Below are 12223 nucleotides of genomic sequence, written 5' to 3'. Positions count from 1 at the left end.
GTTTTAGCTTTAATACTGACAATTCAAATTGAAGTAAGTACTATTTTGCAATAAAATTTCCCTTATAAGAAAAAAGATGTTTATTGTACAATCCCACAGTTAAAGAAAAAAAAATCCCATGTGTTCTCTTAGAGTGTGTATCTTTAACAGGGAAATCTTCAAAATTCACTGAATCCATCTCTAGGTTTACATCTAAATAATAAGAATTAAGTAATAATGTTACAAGCTGCTGCTATTATGTTGTTACTATAGAATATGGTTAGATCAAAATAAATCCCAAATAGATCAGAGTTTAAAATTTAAAAAAATCAAGACATAAAAAACTAGAAGAAAAATAATAGAATATTTATCAAATCTCTGGGTGAGAAAGGATTTTAAAACTTAAAAATGATAAATGAATCAAAATCAAAAGATAAAGATCAACTGCTTTGTCCATATAAAACGGTTGTACATTAGAAAATAAAATTAAAAAGCAAAAAAAATTGGGGGGAAAATGTTTCAACATTTATGACAAAATGTATGCAATATTTAGTTCCCTAAATTATAAAGAAATCATACTGTATACTGAAAATCAGTATACAGATGGACAAAGAACACAATTGCAAAAAGAGGAAATAAGAATAATAAAAGAGATTTTTAAAATTGCTTAACTTTACCACTAATCAAATAAATGTGGAGTAGAGTAATAAGGAAATAGTCAAAGCAGTGTATTATCCAGTATTCCACACATGCCTGGCAAGGGTAGGTAAGGGGTGCTGAAGTTGTTACAAGTCATTTAGAAATCAGAGTGGTAGTGAAACAACACATTCTACTGGCAATATTTTAGAAAAACAGACACTTCTAGACATTATTGGTAGAGAACAAAGTAATACCATCCCTGTGGAGTACAATTTGGCAATACTCGTCAAAATTACAGATTCACTCCAGCACTTTTGGAGGCTGGGATGGGCGGATTTGTTTGAGTCTAGGAGTTGGAGACCAGCCTGGGTAACATAGCAAAATGACAATACAAGAAAAGGGATGAGAAATGGGTGGGGGGAGAGAGATTCTTCAAGAACAAGGGACACTGCTATGTTAGGGAGGTTAAGAGTAGGAGCCAATTTATGGTAAGCAGCAAAATGGAATCATCATCAGTTCTTAGGAATACGAGAAGTAGAAGAGAGTTACACAAGCATCAAGTAAGTACTTTGAAAAGTTGCCTAAGGTGAGTGATGCTTCTGCCTACCCTCCAAGCTACATGATTTATTTTGCATATTTTGTCAAATCTCCCTATTACCACTGTCTCTCCTAGTTCTATCAGGAGAAAAGGGAAAATACAGGAAAAGGCCAGCCAGTTAGCTAGTTTCACCATGATTCATACACCATGATTTATACACAGCATTCATACACACGCTACCAGAAGAAGCTGGTCAATCCTGAGATCCCCTATGCCTCAAGGGCTTTGTATGTGTCTCAGTTAGTAAAAACAATGTGTAAATTCAAAAGACGTAAAGATTATAGCATTACAACCGATTTGCAATAAAGGAATCCCATTTACAAGAAAGTTTATGATTGTTGGGGGTGGGGTAAATAAAGGAAAGGGATAGATACTTTTGAATCTATAAAAGAGTATCAAGATTCTATAATAGATGGTATCATAAAATAACAAAGAGATATAAGAGATAAGATGATAAAATAGACTGAAGATCTGAATTCAGAATTCCAATTCCATTGCTAAACTTACATGGCTGTGGAGGATGAGTTACTTAAACATCAGTTGATTGATTCATGAATTTAATTATTATTCATTAAGCTGGTACCATGAGTAAGGTACCAAGCCAAATGTTGAGGATACAGCAGGGTATAAGACGCTATGGAAGAAAATTTAAATAAGTACCAACAATACAGTGAAAAGACTATAGAAGAGTAGGTATCTCTGATCTAATCTGAAAGAGTTATGGAAGGCTTCCTGGATTAATGTTAAGGTCAGAACTAAATCTGAATTGTAAATAGGAGTTAGGGATCTAAAATAGGGTGGGAAGAGTGCGCTAGGCAGGAGTAAGAGTACTTGCAAATGCCTACAAGTCAGTATTGTGTATTACAAAAAAAGACCAAAGAGATTATCAACTGATAATTATGGAGGCTGCAGTTACAGACCAGTTGTTAGATAATAATCAAAGTGGACAGTAGAATTTTTTTTATTAATTCAAAATAGTTTTGAGTAGTCATTATGTGCCAGATACTATTCTTGGTACTTGGGATATATCAATGAACAAAGCAAACAAAAGTGCCTATCCTGATGAAGCTTATATTCTAATACAGGGTGAAAGACAATTTACAGCAATCATAGTATAAATGATATGGTACATTAGAACATGATAAGTGCTATGGGTCTGGTGGACTGGGAGTCCAGGGGGGTGAGGGGTATTTTAAGTAGAGTAGTCAAGAATTGCCTCAGTGAGTTGGTGGTGATTAGGAAAAGACTTGAAAGAGAAGAGGAAGTGAGCTTTGCAATTACTAAGACAGAACACATTCCAGGCAGATGGAAGAGCCAGCACAAAAGCCCTAATAGGACTGTGACTGGTATGCTCTCAAACAGCAAGAAGCTGGGCATGGCAGAACAAGTAGGCAAAGGGGTGAGTAGCGTGAAATGAGGTCAGAGAGACAATGAGGGATGGAGGCAGACCCTGTAGGATCTTGTAGGCTACTATGATAATTCATGATGAAGCAATTGCAATAGAAGCAAAAATTGGCAAATGGAACCTAATTAAACTGAAGAGCTTCTGCACTGCAAAAGAAACTGTCAACAGAGTAAACAGACAACCTACAGAATGGGAGAAAATCTTTGCAAACTATGCATCTGACAAAGGTCTAATATCCAGCATCTATAAGGAATTTAAATTTACATTTAAAAAACAACCCTATTAAAAAGTGGGCAAAGGATTGAGAACAGACACTTCTCAAAAGAAGACATACCGGCCGGGCGCGGTGGCTCAAGCCTGTAATCCCAGCACTTTGGGAGGCCGAGACGGGCGGATCACGAGGTCAGGAGATCGAGACCATCCTGGCTAACACGGTGAAACCCCGTCTCTACTAAAAATATAAAAACTAGCCGGGCGAGGTGGCGGGCGCCTGTAGTCCCAGCTACTCGGGAGGCTGAGGCAGGAGAATGGTGTAAACCCGGGAGGCGGAGCTTGCAGTGAGCTGAGATCTGGCCACTGCACTCCAGTCCGGGCGACAGAGCAAGACTCCACCTCAAAAAAAAAAAAAAAAAAAAAAAAAAGAAGACATACATACCACCAACAATCATATGAAAAAAAGCTAAACATCACTGATCATGAGAGAAATGCAAATCAAAATCACAATGGAGATACCTTCTCACACCAGTCAGAATGGCTATTATTAAAAACTCAAAACATTACAGATGCTGGTGAGGTTGTGAAGAAAAAGGAGCACTTATAAACTGTTGGTGGGAGCGTAAATTAGTTCAATTATTGTAGAAAACAGTGTGGCAATTCCTCAAAGACCTAAAGACAGAAATATCATTCGAACCAACAACTCCATTACTGGGTATATACCCAAAGGAATATAAATTATTCTCTTATAAAGACACATGCATGCCTATGTTCATTGCTGCACTATGCACAATAGCAAAGACAGGGAATCAACCTAAATACCCATCAATGATAGACTGGACAAAGAAAATGCGGTACAGATACAGCATGGAATACTATGTAGCCATAAAAAATGAGATTATGTCCTTTGCAGGCACGTGGATGGAGCTGGAGGACATTATCCTTAGCAAACTAACACAGGGACAGAAAGCCAAATACTGCATATTCTCACTTATAAGTGGGAGCTAAATGATGAGAACACATGGACACATGGAGAGGAACACACCAGGGCCTATCAAAGAGTAGAGGGTGGTAGGAGAAAGAGGATCAGGAAAAATAACTCAGGGGTACTAGCCTTAACACCTGGGTGATAAAATAATCTGCACAACAAACCCCCATGATACATGCGTACCTGTGTAACAAACCTGCATGTGTACCCCTGAACTTAAAAGTTTTTTTGTTTGTTTTTTTTTTTTAAAAAAAGAAAAGAAAAAATGGCATGGGTCTAAAATAATTTCTGCAGGTGGAGACTGAGCCTGGCCTTGCATGAAAAAATAGATAACTGCCATGCAAATTTGAGGACAGCCAAGTTCAAATAGACTGATGAGGGCCAAATCGGCATAAATTTCTCTTCTTTCTCTAACTTATTTGTGTGGAAATGTGGAAAAAATAAACAGTCTCCCAGACTGAAGGATTTTGAAGGTTCGTATTCTAGCTTTGGGAAAAAAGGTAACAAGAAAGCAAGAGAGTTTAAAGCCATGGGAAAATAGTCTGGGACAAGGATAGAGGAAGTACAGTGAAGCCAGGAGGAGTTTAATAGTTAAAATAAATATTAAATAATGTGGCATAAAAATGTTAAATTCTATTGCAAATACCTAATGATTACTTATAAGTTAATCTTTGATAGTTTAGTCTTCAAAAAGATATTTTTCTTGGTTAAAATCATATTTGCTTTCTTTCTTAGGCAAAATAACTTTAGAGAGTATTTCTCTAGATGTTACCTACAAGCGCTGCCTAGATGCCCTCAGGTGGATTCTCCTTCTGCTTCAGCAGTCAGTAGCTCAGCTGCAGTCACTTTCTTGTCACCTTTAACTAAACGGAAACTCAGAAAGGTCTGTAGTTTTTGAAAAAAGATGGATTTTTTTCAAATTTGTAACCTAAACCACTTAAGAAGTTGAATGTAACTTCATAGATGGTTTTACAGGAAATAAAAGATCAAGTGCTCACAAGGTTAAATTTCAGGAAAGCCTCTTGGATACGAGATAAAGGCGGGGTGTAAAGTGAAAACAAAAGTAGCTGGAGTTAGGTCATTTGATTTTACACTCTGTACTCAAAACTGCTCCTCTCTGTCGACTGCAACAGGTTGGTACTTTATTTCTTTTCTCATTCTGACTTGAATATGTTTTTTAAGCCCAAAGACCTTGTATATTTACTTATATAGAGGGAGTCTTGATGCATAAAAGTTTAAATGCTTACTTGTAAAACAAAAAAAAGTTACTTGAAAACAGCTGTACACTTTAAACTTAAATGAAAATCTTAATATAGCAAGAAGAAAATATGATTTTAAATACCATTACTTGCTGGTAAAATTTTGTTAAGGAGAAAATAGGTTTTGTTATATCACTTTTTTTCACTTTCTTTTACAAGTACTGATTTTTTTTTGTTCTAATAGTAATTACAAAGACACTTAAAAGTGTGTCTATATATCTGCCAGAAGGATCATTTCTACAAATAATTCCATTTCTACTCTTTTTTACTCACATTTTTAGTAAGACTAATTCTTACTTAAAAATTCCCTTCCTTAATATATTATAATACTTGGCCATATTATTATCATCAGGTTCAAGATTTTCTTATGAAAGAGAAAGGAAGAACAAGGTTCATATTGTGTTAATAATTAATGCATAAGAACATGAAGACCAGAGTAGTCTTCCAGATTGGAACTTTTTAACTAACCTTAATGATAAAAAGAGTCATTTTAAAAAGTTGGCACCTGGTTTTTACATAATGAAAGCAATTCTGCTATGTGGTATCTTTCTTCAGAGCCTTCTTTTCTTTGCTATATTCATTCAAAAAAAGTTAGCAAACATAAGAATGTTCTTTTGAAAATGTACTATAAGTTGGCACACTGTTTTAGAAATAATATTTTCATTATTAATTCTATAAGAATATTTGAGATACTTAAAAGGACAAAAACAACCCAAGGAAGATAGAAAGTCTAAAGAAAAAGGAAAACAAAATTCAGCACTATAGTAAAAACACTGACAGTCATTATTTTATACATTCCATACATTCCAAAACTTATGAATTCTGTGCAAGCTTATCTTAATACTACGGGGTGCTAGTAGCCAACACAGTGCAATAACAATATTGACACAGAATGTTGCTGGCATACTATCTATCCATTCTAGAATAATAGCTTTATATCTGTAGGCAAAACCTTTAATTTGATAAATATTTACTGAGAAGCTACTTTGTGCCAGGCACATTAACAAGATTGTATTTACAAACACAAATCAAACAGGTCATGCTTTGAGGAACTTAAAACCTAGAGGAACAAGGTAGTATTGGAAACGCATCCTTTCCATAGAATGGATCAGTTCTCTGAGGGGTATGTAGAGATTGCTAATACATCAGGAAAGTCTTCTGGGGAGGTGGCATCCGCGTTAATTGAGTAGGAATTGGCCCTTCCAGGGAAGGGCAGGAAATCGTATGGTAGATAAAGGAACAGAATGAGCAATGATGTAGACAGATGCTGCTGCATGGTGGGTGCCAGCCCACTGCTGAGAAATTAGTCCTACCACTGTCTCCAACATGGACACAGAGTAGGGAGAGGTGGCAGAAGCCAGGGATGGCACTACATTATGAAGGGAGCCTTGGGTGTTATGCTTAGGAGCTTGGATTGTGGCTTTCAGGTGAAGAGATGTGTCTTCCAGATGAGGAACAAAACAGAGGAGAGGCAGACTGGCGATTCAGAGATCAAATACTCCGGTGGAAATAGGAAAAACGTTTTTGACAAGGAGGTATTGAGGAGGAGTAACAACAGGGTATCAGTTAGAAAGATACTGCTTGGTCAGGTGCGGTGGCTCATGCCTGTTACCCCAACACTTTGCAAGGCCAAGGCAGGTAGATTGCTGAGCCCAGGAGTTTGAGACCAGCCTTTGCAACCTGGTAAAACCCCGTCTCCATCAAAAATACAAAAGTTAAACAGTCTTATAACAATCAATCAATCAATGGACTAAAATTTAAAAATAGGCCAGGCTCGGTGGCTCACGCCTGTAATCCCAGCACTTTGGGAGGCCGAGGCAGGTGGATCACGAGGTCAGGAGTTCAAGACCAGTCTGGCCAACATAGTGAAACCCCATCTCTACTAAAAATAGAAAAAATTAGCCAGGCATGGTGGTGTGTACCTATAATCCCAGCTACTTGAGAGGCAGGAGAATCGCATGAACCCGGGAGGCGGAGGTTGCAGTAGCCGAGACTGCGCCACTGCACTCCAGCCTGGGCAACAGAACGAGACTCCATCTCAAAAAGGAAAAAAAAATTAAAACTTAAATATTAAAAAAGAAAGATAGTGCAGTAGGCTAGGTGAGAAACATAATAGCTAAATTGTGCAAATGTGTGGAAGACTGCAGATTAAGAGAAGACAGATTCAAGACCTATTTGGAAGGCAGAATCAGAACTTAGGAACTGATGGGGAATCAGGGATGAAGGTAAGAGAGAAGACAAGAATGAAGCAGGCTTACAGTTTAGATGACTAGAGGATAGTGGTGCTACTTAAAAACAGTATACAATAAGCAAGTAGTGACCAGTTTTGGAGTGAAGATGGCTAAAGGAGATCTTGTTTTATAAAAGGCAACTAGTGAAATTTAGTACAAATGCTGAGAGAATTTATTTAACTTACATTTATAAATAACATCAAAATCAAAAATGTAATTAAATAAACCAAGTAATTTACTATTTTCATTTTTATTCAGTTTGTTGTAGATATACTTTTAAGATTCACAAAATTATGTATATAAAGATTATAACACTATTTATTCTTTCTAGTTAAAATCTAATTAAATTTTCATATTTTAAAAATCATTTTTACATAAAAGTCTTCACTTTTATTTAGGATTTAATGATTAAGAAAATTCTCCAGGGCATTATGTTTATTGCCCTGTGCAAATCCCAGTTCTTTCACACAGAATCGTACAAGCAAAGTTTGAGTAACTGATCTTGGGGTCATATTCCAATGTGGCTCCCATTAAAGCATTTCAAAGAGTGCTAGATTCAGGCTCATATATGTTACAGCAACAGGCTATACTCTAGGGAAAGAACAAAACAGCTTGTTTCCTTTTAAGCATATTTAGACAAATATCTATCCTGTATTCTCTTTGCCATCTAGATTGGAGCCATGGCTTTGGAACAGAACCAGTCAACAGATTATTATTATGAGGAAAATGAAACGAATGGCACTTATGACTACAGTCAATATGAATTGATCTGTATCAAAGAAGACGTCAGAGAATTTGCAAAAGTTTTCCTCCCTGTATTCCTCACAATAGCTTTTGTCATTGGACTTGCAGGCAATTCCACGGTAGTGGCAATTTATGCCTATTACAAGAAACAGAGAACCAAAACAGATGTGTACATCCTGAATTTGGCTGTGGCAGATTTACTCCTTCTATTCACTTTGCCTTTTTGGGCTGTTAATGCAGTTCATGGGTGGGTTTTAGGGAAAACAATGTGCAAAATAACTTCAGCCTTGTACACACTAAACTTTGTCTCTGGAATGCAGTTTCTGGCTTGTATCAGCATAGACAGATATGTGGCAGTAACTAAAGGCCCCAGCCAATCAGCAGTGGGAAAACCATGCTGGGTCATCTGTTCCTGTGTCTGGATGGCTGCCATCTTGCTGAGCATACCCCAGCTGGTTTTTTATACAGTAAATGACAATGCTAGGTGCATTCCCATTTTTCCCCACTACCTAGGAACATCAATGAAAGCATCGATTCAAATGCTAGAAATCTGCATTGGATTTGTAGTACCCTTTCTTATTATGGGGGTGTGCTACTTTATCACCGCAAGGACACTCATGAAGATGCCAAACATTAAAATATCTCGGCCCCTAAAAGTTCTGCTCACAGTGGTTCTAGTTTTCATTGTCACTCAGCTGCCTTATAACATTGTCAAGTTCTGCCGAGCCATAGACATCATCTACTCCCTGATCACCAACTGCAACATGAGCAAACGCATGGACATTGCCATCCAAATCACAGAAAGCGTCGCACTCTTTCACAGCTGCCTCAACCCAATCCTTTATGTTTTTATGGGAGCATCTTTCAAAAACTACATTATGAAAGTGGCCAAGAAATATGGGTCCTGGAGAAGACAGAGACAAAGTGTGGAGGAGTTTCGTTTTGATTCTGAGGGTCCTACAGAGCCAACCAGTACTTTTAGCATTTAAAGATAAAACTGCTCTGCCTTTTGCTTGGATACATATGAATGATGCTTCCCCCTCAAATAAAACATTTGCGCTATTCTGAAACTCAAATCTCAAACGCTGTGGTCGCAACTTACAATAAAGAATGGGTTGGGGAAAGGGGGAGAAATAAAAGCCAAGAAGAAGAAACAAGATAATAAATCTACAAAACATGATAATTAAAATGAAAAATATAGGAAAATAATAGTAACAGGCATAAGTGAATAAGAACACTCTGCTATAAAGAAGAGGAGCTTTGAGGTGATAATTTTGTGTCTTGGTTGCAGTGGTGGTTATACAAATCTACACAAGTGATAAAATGACACAGAACTGTATATACACATTGTACCAATTTCAATTTCCTGGTTTTGACATTATAGTATAATTATGTAAGATGGAACCACTGGGGGAAACTGGGTGAAGGGTATCCAGGGCCACTCTGTACCATCTTTGTAACTTCCTGTGAATTTATAATAATTTCAAAATAAAAGTTAAAAAAACAAACCTACTATGCTATAAGTTAGGCCATCTAAAACAGATTATTAAAGAGGTTCATGTTAAAAGGCATTCATAAATATTTTTAATTATCTGAGTTTTAATACAAGAACAATTTCCCTGCATAATTTTAGTACTTGAATAAGTATGCAGCAGAACTCTATCTTTTTTCCTGTTTTTTTTTTTTTTTTTTTCAGTTTGTAAGTAATTTTATAAAACCCACCTCCTCCAAAAAGGCAATAAAAAAAAAAAAACTATAATAAGCTTTTCTGATTCTTTTCAAAACATTCCTGGTAAGTTCCTAAAGACAATTTGCTTCTATGATGTCAACTTTCTTAGTACTAACTGGTTATCATGACAAATGTTAGATTTATCATGTGTAGTCTAGGTGTAATCCTCAGATTATCATTTTCATCTGGGTTCCAATTTCTTAACTTCCTAAAGAACTCATCCATTTATATGAGTCTATCACTGCCGATTGACTAAAAAATACATTATCCCATGCATAAAATGTCCTATTTTCATTTAAACACTTTATTTTTCAGTAATAAAAATATGTACCACAATAAATTATTAATAACATGTACAACTTATCTTTTAAAAAATTTTTGCTGTAAATTATTATAATCCATGTGATATGCTCCTACTAAAATTAAAATTTTCCAGCAATTACTTTGGTCAAAAATAGTAGGCACTAATGAATTTTATCTCTAAAACTACAAAAAATGATGTTTTCTGCTCTTAAACATCACCTAACCAACACATGTTATTTTAAAATTACTTTTTCTTTCAACCACTATTTCTAAGTTTGAAAATGCTTTCACATGCAGAATTAATTAATTAATTTTTCATTTTTTTGAGACAGCGTTTCGCTCTTATTGCCCAGGGTGAAGTGCAGTGGTGCCATCTCAGCACACATCAATTTCCACCACCTGGGGTCAGGCGAGACTCCTGCCTCAGCCTCCCCTCCCGAGTAGCTGGGATTACAGATGCCTGCCACCACACCTGGCTAATTTTTGTATTTTTAGTAGAGACAGGGCTTCACCATGTTGGCCAGGTTGGTCTCGAACTCCTGGCCTCAGGTGATCCACCCACCTCAGCCTCCCAAAGTACTGGGATTACAGGTGTGAGACACCGCGCCTGGCCTACACATGAAGAATTTAAAGAATTATGGTCATGAAACTGATCACTATGTATCACAGAATTATTCTAGCATAGCATCTGGCACAAAGGATCAGTGAGTTAGATGAAAAAATTAGGCTGAACACTCACCACTGCTCCACCACTTCTTGCCATTAATTACATAGCTATCTTCATCTCGTTGGATGCTGCATTCAATATTTGTGGCATCACTTGAAGCTACATTAGGTTCTATAAATAAACAAGAGCTGAATTTACAGACAGGCAGATATCATCAGTAGGCTTAGATAAGGATATGGAAACTTTAAAAACAAAGGCATCTTTATCTTTTTCAATGTCCTATCATTCCCCGTGCCACCCGGCTTTCCCCATAACCTACACACAGTAGGTATTCAATAAATGTGCACTGGAAGAGTGAGTGAATGAATGAAGTATACTGAACATTGGGGATCAGTAATTTGAATTGTATTTTTGGCTTCCTCATTGATATATGACTTGGGATACAACCCAGTCCTTTCTCCAGTCAGCAAATGTAGTAAAAGTATTGTTTTCTACTTCTCACAATGGAGATATGTACTAAATATTGATGGGCAAGACAGATTCCCCCCATATAGTTTACCGTCTTAAGCAATTTCTAATGTGCCTTGCAAATTCCATCATGAATGCTTTTACTGATTTACATACTTTGCATTCTTTAAAGCCTGTTCAACACTTAAGGTCTTCAGAAAGTCCTCCATGGGACATCCTTAGACAACTGCTTTACTGCATGGCACTTCAGAACTGTCTAGCTCTCAATCATAGCAATCTGCACTTGTTAATACGACACTCCTTTAAACGAGTCCTTCAGATATTTCCATGTGTTCTGTTTCTAAAACTTAAGGCTCTTTTTTTTTTTTAGAAAGAGGGTTGTGTATTCTACTTATTTTGTAACCCCCACCTAGTGCTTTGTAGACAATATATCATACTGTAGGTATTCAATAAATGCCTATTACTGATTTAAATGGAGATCAGTTCTGCTATTATAGTAGGCCCCTGTAATCTGTAGCTTTGCTGAGGTTTCAGTTATGAGAGGCCAGCTGCATTCCAAAAATATTAAATGAAAAGTTCCAGAAGTAAACAATTCATAATTTTTAAATAGTGTACCATTCTGAGTATTGCTATAATTGTTCTATTTTATTATTAGTTATTATTAATGTCTTACTATGCCTAATTTATAGATTAAACTGCATCATAGGTACATATGTATAAGAAAAAACATAGTCTAAATAAGGTTCAGGACTATCCCCAGTTTTCAGACACCCACTGGGGGTCTTAGAATGTATCCCCTTCAGATAAAAGAGGAGTACTGTATAAATGTATACAATGTCATACAAAACAATACAATCTGGCCATTATTGAAAGCACTTAAAAATTATGGCCAAGCAAAATTTGGTTTAATTCTAAACTAAATCGCAAAACAATGATTTTTTTCTACTGAAGAGTTCTTAATGCTTCCTATGTACAAATGATATTAAATCTGTTTTTATTA

The 12223-nt window shown here is 36.4% G+C and overlaps 2 protein-coding genes across 3 annotated transcripts in view; one reads left to right on the top strand and one right to left on the bottom strand.

The window, feature by feature from the left end:
• Positions 1 to 12223, bottom strand: part of ACAD11 (acyl-CoA dehydrogenase family member 11) — a 93379-nt gene that overhangs the window by 33037 nt on the left and 48119 nt on the right. For both annotated transcript variants that reach the window (XM_033212664.1, XM_033212665.1), the window contains exon 13: positions 10828 to 10926. In XM_033212664.1, coding sequence (XP_033068555.1) covers positions 10828 to 10926 — 99 coding nt within the window. The remainder of the gene's footprint in view (positions 1 to 10827; positions 10927 to 12223) is intronic.
• ACKR4 (atypical chemokine receptor 4) lies at positions 4869 to 10240 on the top strand. The gene is made up of 2 exons (XM_033212669.1): positions 4869 to 4955; positions 7984 to 10240. The coding sequence occupies exon 2, from the start codon at positions 7993 to 7995 to the stop codon at positions 9043 to 9045; it is 1053 nt and encodes a 350-aa protein (XP_033068560.1). The 5' UTR covers positions 4869 to 4955; positions 7984 to 7992; the 3' UTR covers positions 9046 to 10240.

The sequence above is a fragment of the Trachypithecus francoisi genome, unplaced genomic scaffold (assembly GCF_009764315.1).
Source record: "Trachypithecus francoisi isolate TF-2019V2 unplaced genomic scaffold, Tfra_2.0 Lachesis_group0, whole genome shotgun sequence".
NCBI lineage: Eukaryota > Metazoa > Chordata > Mammalia > Primates > Cercopithecidae > Trachypithecus > Trachypithecus francoisi.
This window is presented reverse-complemented; position numbering and strand designations above follow the sequence as displayed.